Source organism: Protobothrops mucrosquamatus, unplaced genomic scaffold (assembly GCF_001527695.2).
Source record: "Protobothrops mucrosquamatus isolate PMUCROS unplaced genomic scaffold, P.Mucros_1.0 scaffold3141, whole genome shotgun sequence".
Taxonomy (NCBI): domain Eukaryota; kingdom Metazoa; phylum Chordata; class Lepidosauria; order Squamata; family Viperidae; genus Protobothrops; species Protobothrops mucrosquamatus.
The window spans coordinates 46,087-62,039 of record NW_015389141.1 but is presented as its reverse complement, the minus strand read 5'-3'; the positions used below and the strand labels follow the sequence as shown (position 1 = coordinate 62,039).

At 35.5% G+C, this 15,953-nt stretch overlaps 1 protein-coding gene across 2 annotated transcripts in view; it reads right to left on the bottom strand.

The window, feature by feature from the left end:
- PREX1 (phosphatidylinositol-3,4,5-trisphosphate dependent Rac exchange factor 1) overlaps positions 1-15,953 on the bottom strand; it is a 124,713-nt gene that overhangs the window by 91,716 nt on the left and 17,044 nt on the right. For both annotated transcript variants that reach the window (XM_029286219.1, XM_015826438.1), the window contains exons 5-6: positions 9,693-9,854; positions 2,766-2,899 (exon numbers count right to left, since the gene is read on the bottom strand). In XM_029286219.1, the coding sequence (XP_029142052.1) occupies positions 2,766-2,899; positions 9,693-9,854 (296 nt within the window). The remainder of the gene's footprint in view (positions 1-2,765; positions 2,900-9,692; positions 9,855-15,953) is intronic.

Below are 15,953 nucleotides of genomic sequence, written 5' to 3'. Positions count from 1 at the left end.
TAGGCAAATTGTAATGAGTCAAATGTAGGGGGAAAGCATGAAACCATATAGTCCTTTACCAATCTCTCAAAACACTTCATCAAAGTATATTGTTTCAGTTGTATGAGTAACTGTTCTGCATAGACAAAGAAAATGTGGCTTTTCTCCCTCAAATACTGCTACCCTCTTTTGGGGTCACCTGACAATAAATCAAAAGAAATAATAATCCTGTATATTTGGCTCCAGTCTATCTATATATACCATGATCTTTGGGGCTGCAGCATGGAAAAGTAGCTCTAATACCAGGCTAGGCATACATCTATTATAGAGCACTGTCTCAGGTATAGTAGATATTAAATATTTTTAATTATATTAACTTGTTATAAAGTTCTATATTTGAACATTGTAGCTGATTAGTAAGTCACTTGTTGAAGCCTGATGCTAATCAGTTCCAGCAAGTGAGTAGACATTCAGCTTCTTTCTGCACTGAATTTAAACAGCAGAGAGAAAGATAAACCATCCCAAATTATAGCAGCCTTGCTACGTCTAAATATATCTCTTAAATAGTAGGTAGCATGCAGAAAACTCCTCTACTCTTAATGAAAATCATATTCTGGACAGAGCTTGCTTTGGAATTACAGGAAATATAAACACAAAATTCTTTGGGGAACTGAAAGTGTCGGAGCTGCCATATCAATCTCCAAGCCAAACTGCAGAAAACTTTCTCACTGATGCCTGTTCTGTACAAACAAGAGCACTCTCTCAAAAGGCAACAGAACTCAGTGTTCTGGGAAAACTGCCTGCAGAAAGGGAGGGGCTTTATTAATCCAAACTGCTAAACTGAACCAGGAAAAAAAAGGGCTGACAAAGAGAGACTCAGGAAGACTCCAATGAATGAGGAGGAAGTCAAGATTTACTAGTAAAGAATAGGAGATGCTTTTGCTTACCACATGGAATCAATGGCATTTCTGGCAATGGGATGACATAGTCTTATATATGAAGGAGGATTACTAGGTTAGGGAAGGTTACTGTAGAATGAAGAATCTCTAGCCTTTTCTGTTCCTAACAGGACCTACAGAGTTTTTGAGTAGGTATTTTCCCTTTCTACTACTACTGCTCTATTTCACCCATGCTTTGTCCTTCCTCTTTAAAGGAGGATGCTCTTAAATTCCTTTCAGAGTATGGATAAATCCAGCAGAAACTCATCTCGCAGATCACCAACATAATTAGCTTTACCCCAATCCATGCCCTGCCATTGAATGTCACTTGAAAGGAAAGGAGACAGCATGAATGAAGCTAGCAGGATGATCCAGAACCACCCCCAATCTTAGATGGTAAGGGGTGATTCTTTCCAATTAGTCTGATGCATGCCTTCCCCAAAGGGGGGAACATGCCTTTTGGATGGCCCATCAGATCAGATGAGTACCTATTTTCAGACCTCAATTAAGCCTACTTCCCCACCTTCCCCAAGCAAAAGGGAAGTGAATATGAAAAGTGAGGAATCTATAAATCTTAGACAGCATCTGCAAGTTGTCATAACTTTCATGGGAATGATGGAGAGGGGGGGGAGGGAGGGAGAGAGAGAGAAAGAATATTACATTTAGAAATGATTATGCAGTACTAGTGATATTATTGCTGCTTCACTTTTTTCGCCTAAAAAGTTTTAATGCCTAAGATGTTTTAATTCACATGTTGCCTCACCTCAAGCTTCAAAGAATCTCCAAATCAGTTTTGCCTACATGCCTAATTTCACTTTGCTTCTATAAACTCACCTATTTTAAGGTCCTCTCCAATTATGTGGCCCATTTTCAGTACAGAGAATTCCTGCCATGCAGCACCAGCTTCCAGCTTTCAGGTTCACATGACCCCGACTGTCTTAGCCTTCCAGAGGGCTGTTAAAACCTGTTTTTTTTTTCTCCCCAAGTATTAGGGCCATGGCATTTGTGTCTCGGTTATTTGTTTCTTGTATTGATTATTTTAATTGGTTATGAATTTTTGTATTGTTTTTGGATGAGTTGCTCACCACCATATTATATATTTAAATGGGTAGCTGTATACATTTTCTAAATAAATAAAAATAAATTCCAACACAAGAATATGGCCATTCTAAACTCCAACCTACATTCTGAACCATTAACCCCAGGTCCTCCTTGATCATGAGTGCGGAGAAAAAAATAGAATAAAAAATAATATTTCTTGATGTTTTAAGAGGGATACATGAGATATCATTGGAATATGCTTATCATAGTATACAAAGAAAGAGGAATCCTTCTTAAGTAAACAATATCCCAGTCAAGGAACTACCAACGCAGACAAACTAACAATAAGCAACAACCTAATCAAGGAACCACCAAGGACACTAGCACTGATGATGCTATACTTAGTTTGATAATGAAATGTCTCCAAGAAAACCACCCAGCTCAGAGAGCACCAAGGACGCACAGAATCCACCTTTGTAAATAAAAGCTTATTTTAAAACAACAACAAAACAAAGGAGTCCTAGACTCCTTCATTTTGCAAATAAAAACTTGGTCTCAGCTTCATCCCTGTGAATGAAGCCACCCTCTCCCCAAAAATTAGAATCCCAGGCCAAGGTAAGATTGCCCATTTCTTTGCTAAAGTCACACCTCTAGAGCCCTAAAGCCCAAGATGTAAGATGAGTCTTCATAAGAATTAGAAGAAGAAGAAAAAAGATGCTCCCTTCTCCTTAATCCAGAAACAACATGAAACACTTATTTCCATTCATTTATTATTAAGAAAACTGAGCAACAGACATAGACACTCACCTGGATTTCCGCTTGCAATAAACGAGCAAGTTATCAAAAAGAAAAAATGTTCTCTCCTGGATGTTTCCTGCTGAGATTTTTAGTAAGTTTCCTTGAAGCAAAAGCTGGGTTGAAATGTCTGTCAGGTTGGAACCCTAGAACACAAAAGAACAATTTCAGGATTCGACCCATTCAGAATTCTGGAGATTCAATATTAATTAAATCCATCTTTCACAGTAACAGCTACTTAGAAATTATTTGACTAAATCTGTTGTTAATGTTCCTTTTCATCTCTCAAGAAAATCAAATTTTAAAAAGTTAATTTTCTCTACCATAGTGCCCTCCATAAAAGATATTTACTAAGATTTGTTTTGATATACATTTCAACTATTCAGTAACCAGAATTCGCTAATCTGCATACATGGATATTAAAAACAAACAAAAAACTATACAAAGAGCAACAAGAGAGCAATAATATATATAAAATAACAAGAGAGCAATAATATATATAAAATATAATGACAAAGTAAAACCAGTTGTAAAATAAATCAACATTAAAATAGTTGTTTAAAAGCCCAAGAATAGAAAGGGCTTTACTTATCACCTCCCAGAAACATCAGATAAGCTGGGATGACAGGAAACAAAAGCCATTAATAGAATCTTGCAACTCTGAAATTACACCTCCCCTTCCTCACCCTTACAGCCCAACAAACTAGAGAGGGTCTCTTCTGAGACATTTGCCATTCTCTCATTTCTTCTGTGGACTCAACTGCTTCTTATCTGATTATTGTTTAATATATGGGGGAGGAATAGTGAACTGAAGACATCTCTGCAAAAGTGGAGCCAATGACTGCAGCAAAGACCAAGGAACCAGTAAATAGACTTGTTCCTTGAAATCCCTCTGGATAAGGAGTAGACATGAGATTATCCACTTTTGCTCCTGACAGTTGCTCCCTACAAGAGATCACAGGACAGCAATCTCCTACACATTTCTGCGCTGGAAGACAACAGGAATAGCCATTTTGCCTCACATAGTCAGCACCTTTTAAAGGACACCAAGTTCATTAAACTCATTTTCTAAATACGTTTGATTGCTTATGAACACCTTTTAAGCTATTAGAGGCTTTCAGAATGACGTGTTTGAAAACACCAGGTGAGTTTGCCTTCAGTCCTAAATGAAAAAATATTTTAATCATAAATTTGTCAAAACTTTGAAGTAACAACAAAAAGCTAAATAAGAAATCCAGAAAATATAAACAGATTAAGGGTCCAGATAAATTTCGAATATAGCAACTTTTATAATAAAAGTTTATAGTACATAGAGATTTGTTAAAGACCTGAAGAATTCTGTATGATAGAATAAAGATGAAATGAAGAGAAATCAAATATTTGAATGAATTAAAATTATCTGCACACGGTTAAAATAAGACATGTTGTTACTTATGACAACTTTTTATGGACTTCCTGCTGACACTAAGACTGAAAAAGTGGCGTTTTATGGATTTGCCTATAAATAAGGGATAGAATAAGGGATGAAGTGATAAATTGTTTGTAACCTTGGAGGGGATGAACAGTCACTAAATTTGTTCGTTCTTGTTGGATGGAAGGTTGGAATACATATTTCTTTTTCCTTTTTTTATTGAATTCTTACTTTTTCTTCTCTCTTTTTTCCTGCACTTTTTACTTTTTTCTATTCTCTTAAATTTTAGTTTGTATTAGATTTTACTGTTATAATCAGAATTCTTAACACACACATACGCACACATACATATGATATTCACACACACAATCTGTAGCTCTTCCTCCTGTCTTCCAAGGTCTTTTCCATATACCATTACAGTACTGCACTTGAGATAATCTATTCCCAAGATGTTTAGAGTTGTAAAAATTAGAACCAGCATATTGATTAGAAAAATGGATTGGCAGACATTGCAAGCACCACTATTACATTATTTTCATTTGCTATCTCAGTTCAGCCAATTTGTTTTAAACTAAGAAAAGTCTCCAGGACATTTTGAAAGACAGTCTTGCATATACCACTTTGCAATATTCCAAAATTATAAGGGAGGGAAGCATCAAAGCTAAGTAATCCAATTTTATGTTTCTACCTATAGTATGATTGCCTAAGCATGAAAACAATGCAGGTAATATATTTCAAATAACAAGAAATAATTCCTGGCCAGCAAATTACTCAATTAATTCAATTTATAAGAAACAGAATAAAAAATAGAGAAAAGTATAAAAATATATTTCTTATTTTGCAATGTGTTTGGCAGAGACTAACTTCCTTATCTGCAATGCAAACCAGACTAAGGAAGTATATTAGATTAATACGACCTACTGATGTCTTTCTAGAAAAAAAAAAGGGAAAATTAGTCCAGAATTGTGAAACACATACCATCAACAAAATCACTTTCTTTATATTTCCGATGCACACACGCTAGCAGAAGTTGCATACGACCCCAGAAGTTGGGTAGTAGCAAACTATAACCAATTTTGCATATTTAATAAAGTACTATTAATAGTAGTGGTAAGGTGAAGGAACATCAGCATCAGTGCACAAAAAAAATGACACTTAGAGACTAGCTTTCTTCAAAGCATTTGCTGAATTGGTGGCAAATGTGAAACACAGATTTAAATCAGGAACTTCCTGGCTCACAGTTCAGGTACATTAGTAACTATTATGCCACATTCTTAACTCTATTTAGAAGAACCTGCTGATTCTGAGTTCAGGATCTCATAACATTTATTTGAAATAAATTAGGCTGCATCTATGTCTGACACAAGAATGATTCTGAATTGACTAATCCAAGGGTAGGCAACCTCGGCTCTTTTATGACTCATGGACTTCAACTCCCAGAATTCCTGAGTCATAAAAGAGCCGAGGTTGCCTACCCCTGGACTAGGCCTATCTGATCCACCTATCAACTTTCTTTTTATAGTCTATATGTCATATAGTTATGTATTGTTCAGATAGGTATTTCTAGTTCTTAAAAAACAGTTTTTCTTAAACCAGAATCTTCCCAGTGTGTTCAATAGACAATGAGGATTTAGTCTAACAAACCAGTTGAGGAAAGCTATTTTAAAGGGTATAATTTTCATATCTTGTTTGAAATTCTTGGAGCTGCATCCATGTTTAATTATCCAATTAAATCAAAGACTGGAACTTGGTTATAATTGGCAAGCAGGGTTACAGAAAATGTGTTTGGTAAACAAATGTGATGCACCTTACTCAGATCTAAACAAAGAAAAGGCAATCACAGGCTGCAGGCAACCCACATAAGCTATTTATTTCTGTCCCTCTGCTCCCCAAGGAAACACCACTGAAACTTGGCAATACGATAGGCAAATATTGGTGGTAAAATTTCAGCCTGTTTTCTAAACTTTTAATTGGTTTTACCAATAGAAATGGGAGGTATTTGCGTATGAGAAGCTTGTATCTCACCCTAACATTAAACCCCACCAAAACATGGGCTAAATATACAGCACTGATTTAAGGCAATATACAGAAAAAAATTAAAAACACTAATTAAATATTCAGATCATCAGGTCTGTAGCATGCCTTTAACTGATGGAAAATAGAAAGTACTCCATTAGAGGAGCAAAGTAAAGTAAATATTTAAAAAGGACTATGAAGATCAAATGTAAGAATAACTCTGATATCTATGTATTTTTGCAGTTCGCTCTCTATACCAATTTTTCTTTTTTAAAAGTACAATATTTTTAGGGATTGTCCTTCTATATTCCTTCTGAGGAATATAGAAGAAATATCCCTTATGTTTATAATCCTTTCTGGCTATAAAACTATATTTAATTAAGATCAGCTTCTAATATAGACAAGCTTTTAGAAGTACATTTTGGGGATTTTTATTTAATAGTGCAAAAAGATGATGTTACCTTTTGAATTCTATGCAATGGAATAAATCAGCAAGAAGCTTTTGTTTGCCTAAAAGAAAACCCTGATCAACATATCAGAAATTCTTGTAATTCTCAGAATCTTTGTTGTGCTTCATTTAAATCCTTACAGCAATGCTTAGCCAAACCCATTTGTTTCCTTACTATTACTATTGTTAATCCACTACTATCCTAGCCAATCCCATTTGTTTCCTTATTAATACTGTTGTTACTCCACTGCTATCCTGGATTAATTTATCATTTTATTTATTAAATTTGTTTGCTGCCCATTTCACCACGAGGTGACTCTGGACAGCTTACAATGTTAAAAAAATGGATTTGGGTTGGCAAAATAGTTACTGAGACTTCAAACCCTCAATTCAGACCAAGCTTGCTATCAAAAAAAAAAAATATTTATTTTTTTACATAGCTGACTATCTACATCATTCACATGGCTCCAGTTGGATGCCAAAAAAGAAGTCTGAATGAGAAAATGAATAAGTCAAAACAAAACAATCTCAAAGTGGAATAAACACTCTAAACATGAGGAAGTTTACATGACTTCTAACAGATGTGTCCAGCAAAAGAATTTCGGCTGGTTACCATCAGCCTCTCAAATACAGGATGCTCCAGACACCAATAAGTCCAGGAAGTTATTTAGCAAATTATATTCTAGACAGTAGAATAAAAAACACATTTGCTCACTGGAAACCTCTCCTCCTGCTTAATCACTGGCCCCTGTCAAATACTTATGCCTATCAAACACTTGCAGACATTATTATTGGATGGCCTTTTGTCCAATTAAAAAAAATCATACTCAATTCATCAAATGAATTTTAACCAACTCAATTACAGACTTAAAAATTAGACAGACAAAAAAGAGAATAAAAAGAATAAAATAAAATAGAAAAAAAATTAAACATAGTAAACAGATATAAATCATGGTGAAATATTTTAATATGGTTTAGAACAGAGATGGCTCAGGAATTCTGGGAGCTGAAGTCCACAGGTCGTGAAGGGGCCATAGTTGCCCACCCCTGGTTTAGAGTTATACCCCATCAAGGCTTTATAATAGCTAAGCAAATCCATCTATCCTGCCTGCTTGCCTTCTTGCCTTATTTACTTTAGATAATATCATTTAGATATGTAACTTTCAAAGTCTACTCTAAACCAATCAGCATCTCCACCATCTTATTCTGCACCAAGTATTACCTGAATAATACAATGAATAGATCTTTCCTCAGTTACTTGCCAATAGCAGTATTATATGTTGAATTTGTTTGGATGCAGAGTTCTCACTTGAGGCACAAATGATCATATTTTGAACACATTATGTGAAGTGCCTGTTCTTTGAGAATTTTATAAGTCTCGGAACTGTGAAAGGAAAGAGAAGAAGGGGGCGACCAGCAGGAAGGTGGGTGGACTTAGTTATAATGGCAATAGATGCACCACTAGAATATCTAAAAGATCAGGTTAGGGATAGTCTGTCATAGACAAAATCTATCTGAGTGATCATTAAGAGTTGACACTAGCTTGATAATCAATCACCTGCCAATCAACCAGTCACATAATAAGCTACAATGCAGGACTTTTTATTAAGACTATATATCATATTATTTTATGTAAGCTTCACACCCACTCATTGCAGGAAGCAGATAGGAATAATGTTTTGTGTGTATAATTTCTCATCATTTTCCAAAAAATCATGTTGATATGAGGTAAAAGCTATCTAATTATTAAAATGTCATTCTTCCTGTATATTTCCATTGAAAGCTGTAATAACATGAAACTATAGTATTGCAACCAGGTAACGTTTTCAATCATGTTGCACTGCACGACTCTATGTCCATAGCCGGGAAAGAAAGGAGGATGAGCCCAAAGGGTATAAGGCAAGATAAGGCAAGAGGATGGCACATATTGTTCCACAGGGGAGATAAATTAAGACTGCACTCAAGGGTAAGACTGTCAATGAAATCTAGTATAGAGCTCTGCATTCAGGCCTCCCTAAGCCCCAAAATTATGAAACTGAAGTTTTGCCACTTAAACTAAGTCAGAGGAAAATTGGCTTGGCTGCGCAAAAAAGACAACATGAACAAAGTCAAAATAAAATTTGGAAGGGTTTTCTTTTTCTTGTTCCATTTAATGTTTACAAGAATCTTATGAAGATGTTTTATTGTAATAAGATTTATTTTGCATGTTAAATAACTTGAACAGAATCCCTTGCTTTTTGAAATAATACATTTATAGATGTATAAATAATTTTTAAAATTATCTGTTAAAATTCCAAATGCTTTCCAGTCCCTTCGCTTATACATTTCCATACATTATATGCATCATAAAACAGAACAGATGTGATGTCAACGCTGCTAACATTGGATTTTCTTGCTTTGATAGTATGGTTTTAAATATAATTTGCAAAAATGTGATATTGCACTATGTATCCCAGTCCATCCTTCCTTCCTTCCTTCCTTCCTTCCTTCCATCTTCTCCCTCCGTCCTTGCCTTCCTTCCTTCCTTCCTTCCCTCCCTCCCTCCCTCCCTCCCTCCCTCCCTCCTTCCTTCCTTCCTTCCTTCCTTCCCTTCCCTTTCCTTTCTTTCAATCAATCATCAACCTTGACTTACGATCTTCTACTTAATGACTATTCAAAATTACAATGGACCCACCAAAAGGTACTTTCGACCCAGATTATGATGTTTTTGCATTTTCTTCCAGTTTTCAGCAAATCACCCTATAGCAAACAATAAGTTTGCTTAATGACCACTAAAAAAATTGTGAAAAACGAGTTGGGTCACCATCATGACTTGCAACCATAATGGGCAAGTTCCTGTAGCTTGTAAGTACTGCATAACATGTTAACTTGGTTCAGTTTATTTCTTTTTCAATTCATACACTAATTCATGAACTAAACTGTTAAAGAAAGTAAGATACAGAAACAAAATAATAAGGTAACTAATGAATAGCTAACCAAGTTAAATTTGTTCCTTTACTTATAGATAATTCTACTTGATGACCAAAAGCTTAGAATGAAATCTATTACCCACTTTCCACCATACCTCCCATCCTTCAATGTGAGACTGCAATTGCTCAAGAGCTTCCAGCTTTTCCATCTGCCTTTTGGTCTCATTGATATTGGTACATACTGTTTTCATTGCCTGTAATGCATTCAATACCGCTTGATAATCTGGATGTTTAGTGGGTGTCCTCTTGGCTAATTCCTGGAAGAAAGTTGTAAAAAAGAAAAGAGAAAAGAGAAATAAGTTATAGAAGTTATAAGACAAAACAATTTTCTATTATGATTACGACAGAATGCAATTACTGAAAAACACAACGACAAGTAGATGTCTCTAACTGAAAGATATCAAGTTCAAGCATTTTATTAATTCTTGGAAGACTGCAAGACAAGACCGCCCAACTTGCAATCCTCTAATCTTAGAAAGTTAACAGTTTTCAAACATGTAATTCTGAACACTCTTGTTTTCAGGTTTCTCAATCAGCTCATCAGTGTGTTAGTTCCTGTACTTCTTTCTAAACATTCAGATTCCATGTGTATCACTTACTTCCAAGGATTGTGTCCAAGGATGTTCATTCATAGATAGAACAGCATTAGTCCCTAAAACCTATTACAGGTAGTCCTCAATTTACAACCATAATTGAGCCCAATATTTTTGTTGCTAAGCAAGATAGTTAACTGAGTTTTGCCCCATTTTACAACCTTTCTTCCCACAGTTGTTAAGTGAATCATTCTAATTTTTAAGTTAGTAACCCAGTTGTTAAGTGAATCTGGCTTCCCTCCTTGACTTTGTTTGTCAGAAAGTCGCCAAAGGTGATCACAGGGTTCCGGGACACTGCAGCTGTCATAAATGTATGCCATTGCCAAGTGTCTGAATTTTGATCAGGTGACCATGAGGGTGCTATGTAGCGGTCATGTGAAAAACAGTTGTAAGTCACTTTTTTGTGTGCCATTGTAACTTCAAATACTAAATGAATGGTTGTAAGTCAAGGACTCTTCTACCCCTTCTTTATATACCTTTCTTTCTAAATAACAGAACTGGCAGTGTACATGGGAACAGCAGAAGACCTACTTTGTGAATCACTCTGATATGACACTGGGTATTGCTCAGTACCACTTCAAATTGAAATAGCTTCCTCTTGAAAATATGCATTCAGAAGAGCCGGACTATGCCAGGGATGGTCATCCTTTTAATAAATGAGGACATCATTGGACATTTTTACATGTTCCATAGATGAAATCACCAAGAAGATGGCACATAAATGGCCACGTTATGCCAAATACATGGCTGGCTCCATACTCTTTGTTTCATTCCTGGTTATCCAGAGTGATTTTTTTCCTTTTTGCTTTTCAAAAATTACAAACCAATTTTAATTACTGGAGGATGTTCTTGATGCTTCATAAAAGAAGTCTGGGTTAAATATGATTCTGGTTTTTCAAGTTACTTGTCCCTGGATGACATAAAAAATATCCTCATGGATTATGTTCGGATGTCATACCTGAATTCTGAATAATTCATAGATTTATCATTTAATGGACTCAACATGATGGAATAGAGGAGCTTGTGACCTAATCCAGTTCTATGTATTTTCTGTTCATATCAACACCATCACAGGGCAGACTCTTCTTCTGAGGACTTATTTTAGTATCAGAAACTACTGAAGATATGGGTGAGGCCCTTACTGCTGACAAGTTCCTCAACTGGAATTCCACATTCAAAGAACCTCCATAGGACATCAAAATATTTTCATTCTTAAAAACATCTGAAGGATTTTGTTTGGATGTACTGTTCTAATGATGCTGTGTATTTAAAGTTGGCTGCTTCTTCAGTATACTTTTAAAACATATTTAACAAGTTACTTATTTCATGTTGCAATTTTTTTACATTATTATAATACTCTTTGCCAGAAAAATGTAAGAGGAAATCTGGCTCATGAAAAAAAAAATCTTCAGTACAGTGAGGTTGCAATAGTTGTTTTAATGAGAATGAGTCTTAACATCTTTTTAGATCTCATTTGGACACTATCATTTCTAATGGACCTAAATTATGTGGCCAACAATTCTTCAGATCTGAGAATAAATTAATATCAGTATTATATGTGGTTTTGACCAAAGTTGCTTTGTTGGAAACTGTCTATGGAAAACCTTTACAAATCAACAATAACAAAAATTTGGCAAATAACATAGTCCATATCAACTTGCAATGAAATAATTTTTGGACTAGTAACATTTTGCTAAAGTATCATTTCATTTAAACCTTATAATCTGTTCTTTCTTCCTGGTACTCTTTTTTTTTTAATGTAGACAGATTGTAGTTTGGCTGGAGTACTCAAATATTTCAGTAAGTATTTTCTTCTATTTGATTGTTATATTTCATTTTGATACCTTTAAAATCCAAGATCTAATGGCAAAATTGTGCCATAGCTGTCTCATTCCCCATTTAGTGAGAAGACAATGAGTATTGGAAGACTGAGTTTTGGACTGCACTGACTGCAACAGCATTGCACAGCTAGTAGTCAAGAAAACCGTAATCTACAGAATAGAATTGGAAGGGACCTTAGAGTCCAATCTATGTTTTCAGATTGGGGGGGGGGGTTGGGAAAATTTGCATTTTAGATTCCATGTATTAATTACTATTTAAAGAAAAAAAATTACTTCTGAAAACTGATATTATGAGGCATAAAGAGAAGTATGCATACTGAATGCAAGTTTTATTCTCCTGTGATACATTGCTTGACTGAGTGTGCCATCAAATCAATGTTGACTCTTAGTGACCACATAGATTTTTCCATGACATACTGTTTCCAATGTGCTCCTTCAGATTTTCCAGTGATGCTCCCATCATCACTATAACTGAGTCTATCCACCTTGCTGCTGGTCATCCTTTTTTCCTCTTTCCTTTCACCTTTCTCAGAATTATAGTCTTCTCCATCAAGCTAGACCTTTGCATGCCATGTCCAAAATTTGATAATTTAAGCTTAGTTATCTGAACACTGTGTGTGAAATCTTTCCACTTTTCTGTTTGTTTTCTTGGTTGCCTATATAGCTAGTCCTTGGCTTACAACAGTTCACTTAGTGACTCTTCAAAGTTACAATGGCACTGAAAAAAGTGACTTATGATCATTTTTCACACTTACGATCATTGTTACATCGCCATGGTCATATGATAAAAATGCAGATGTTTGGTAACTGACTCATATTTATAATGGTTGCAGTGTCCTGGGATCATATGATCACCTTTTGCAATCTTCTGACAAGGAAAAGCAATTAGGAAGCCAGATTCACTTAACAATCATGTTAATAAGTTAACAACTGCAGTGATTCATTTAACAACTCTGACAACAAAGGTCATAAATGAGGCAAAACTCACTAACAAATGTCTCACTTAGCAACAAAAATTTAGGGCTCAATTGTGATTATAAGTCAAGGGCCACCTGTAGTATTCTCATAAGTTTTCACCAACCAAGTTAAAAACTGTCAATACTTTTTCTACCCTAGTACTCCATATTCCAATTTCTGCTCCTGTAAAGTGTCACAAACCATTCGCTGCATTATTGCGATCTTTGTTTTACATCATGGCCTCTGAGTATTTTTTCCAAGGCTTCCATTACTCTTTTCTCATGTGCTAGCCTGTGGCATACTTCTTAACTTCAAGTTCCTTTGCTGTTAATAGATGAATCTAAAATGAAAGCTATCCATCACTTCAACATCTTCACTGTAAATTCTAAAGCGGGTTGCTGTAACCACTGTCTAGTCTCATTGATGTTTATTATCAGAGCATTTTTCAACTATTTCATTTTGCATTTTTCAACTACTATTATCTGTGAATTACAATAGCAGCCTTATTGATTAGAATAGACTTATTGATTAGATTGCATCTCAACTACAACTAGATTTTCCTGGTATTTTGAAATGTTACTGTCAAATAGATTAGACAGTAGTGGTGAGATAGACTTAAAACAGGTATATGTGTATGTATGTATGTAAGTATGTATATGCATATACACACATACACAAGTAGACACACACACACAAAAGTAGTTCTCACTTACTGACCACTCATTCAGTAACTGTTTGAAGTTACAACAGTGCTGAAGGAGACTTATGACCACTCCTCAAAGTTGCATCACCATCTTCATATAATCATGATTCACACACTTGGCCACTGATGTGCATTTATGATGGCTGCAGTGTCCCGGGGTCAATTGCCATTTGTGATCTTCACAGCCAGTTTCTGACAAACAAAGTTAATGGAAAACCCAGCAGGAAATCTCAAGACATGATATGTGATGTGGTACTTACTGGCCCACAGTGAATCACTTAGTAATCGCAACTGGAACTGATGTCGTAAGTCAACATGGTTACATCATGTCATGCTTAACAACTATGCCTCTTAGTGATAGAGTTACTGGTCTCTATTATGTTCGGTAAGAGAGGACTACTAGTAGAAGCATATCAGTTTTTCAAAAAGATCCTTTTGGGAGGTCGTCTGATTGTTATCTCAGGTGCTCTCCTCTTTAAAATACAAAATGCAACTATCATGATTCATTAACATGGATTACTCTTGTCCTTCTGAGCAAATGGTAAATTAAGTGACTTTCCTTTCTTCTTTTCTTTCTCACCTTAAATGACTGAGTGAACTCTCCTTGAATATTTCTTAAGTGATCATTAATCTTTTGTAGATTGCAAAAACAATGGCTAGTAACAGACATAGCAAGTTGAATTACTTTTTTCATACCTAAAAAGGTAACAAAAATATTCAACTCTATTTTTCTACACACAGAGCCAGATTTTACTCACACTTTAAATACAATCAGCAGCATACTGAGAGGTTGTGCAGGCTGAACTTGAGCTAAGCCTGCCAAATCATGGAAAAGATATCACAATCCATCAACACAACAGATGTACACTATTTTGCATGTGACTATCCTTCTGTCTTTACAGCATATATTACATGTTTGGTTTGGTTTAAGCAAGCATCCATGCTGCCCTTGGTTCCTTAATTTAATACTGATGAAACTGATATTCTTGCTATTTTGCAAAAATCCACAAGTATCGTTGAACCAATTACAGAATCTGTTAGATAACATTCTAGCAAAACTTATCCCCTCTTGAGCTTTTAATTAAATTCTTCCTTTTAAGCTTATAATAGGAACACTGAAAGCCTGAAGTTATCTTCCCTCCCCCACCCTATCTTGACAGATAGACTTTGCCTTTTCATCAACAAAATAAATCCAGCACTTCAAAATTAGGTACAGTGTGTTATCATTTCTAAGTCTGTTTCTAAGTATGAGTTCCAGCTTGAATACAAATTTGGTTTAAGGACAAAGGGAACAGAATTGGGATTTTCATCCATTCCATTCTTGTTGTATCCTTAAATCAACCCTCAGTTGTGCTGGAAGATCCCATCGTGTGCCAGAGAAAGAGTCAACTGTCAATCCAATCAGCTTCTATAGAAGGAACGAAGTCCCTCCAGTGCAAATGACTGTTGTCTTGTTAAAGAGAAAGGGTTAGCACCAGGAACAAATACTGTGCAGTGAAGAAGGCAAACACAGAGAAATGAACACATGAAAGGCAGCATTAGAACGGCATTGGGAACAAAATGCACAAAGCACTTCAGCCTGAGCAATCATTCCTGGGGAATGTTCAGCTTCATATTGTAGTTACAGGGGCAAGAGATCCAAAAGCAGCCTTCATAGGGATTAAGAGAAATTCTGAGAAAAAATATTGTGATCAAGAAATGTTGGACCTGATATTAAAACAAGGAAAATAATTTGTTCCTAAGGTCATACCCCGATACCAGGTTGAACATTGAGCTAATAATGTGCCATAGATCTGCCTGTAGAGGCCTGAGAGCTAAAAGTGTTTTAAATACAGAGGGAACTACCACAATTAAAATATCAGCATTCACTACTGAATGGGTACCATAAATTCTATAGGAGACCTGTTTAATCTGTTTTAGTTTATCATGTAAATAAACAAGTCCATGGGAAGTAATTCACTCACACAGTCTAACATACACAGAAAAAGCAACGTTCTTCTTACAGACTCTGTGTTTTGGGCCTCTTGGCCAAAAAGCAAGAGGGATTGTGGTTCTTTACATCATTCTATATTCATACTTGTTCTATACGTGCATGAACAATATACTACAACTGAAGCTGCAAATTTGTATAGGTATACCTCAACTTACAATCATTCATTTAGCACCCTTTAGAAATTACAGAGGCACTGGAAAAAGATGACTTATGACTGGTTCTCACACTTAAAACAGTCACATGTGCTTGGCAACTGATGTATCTTTATA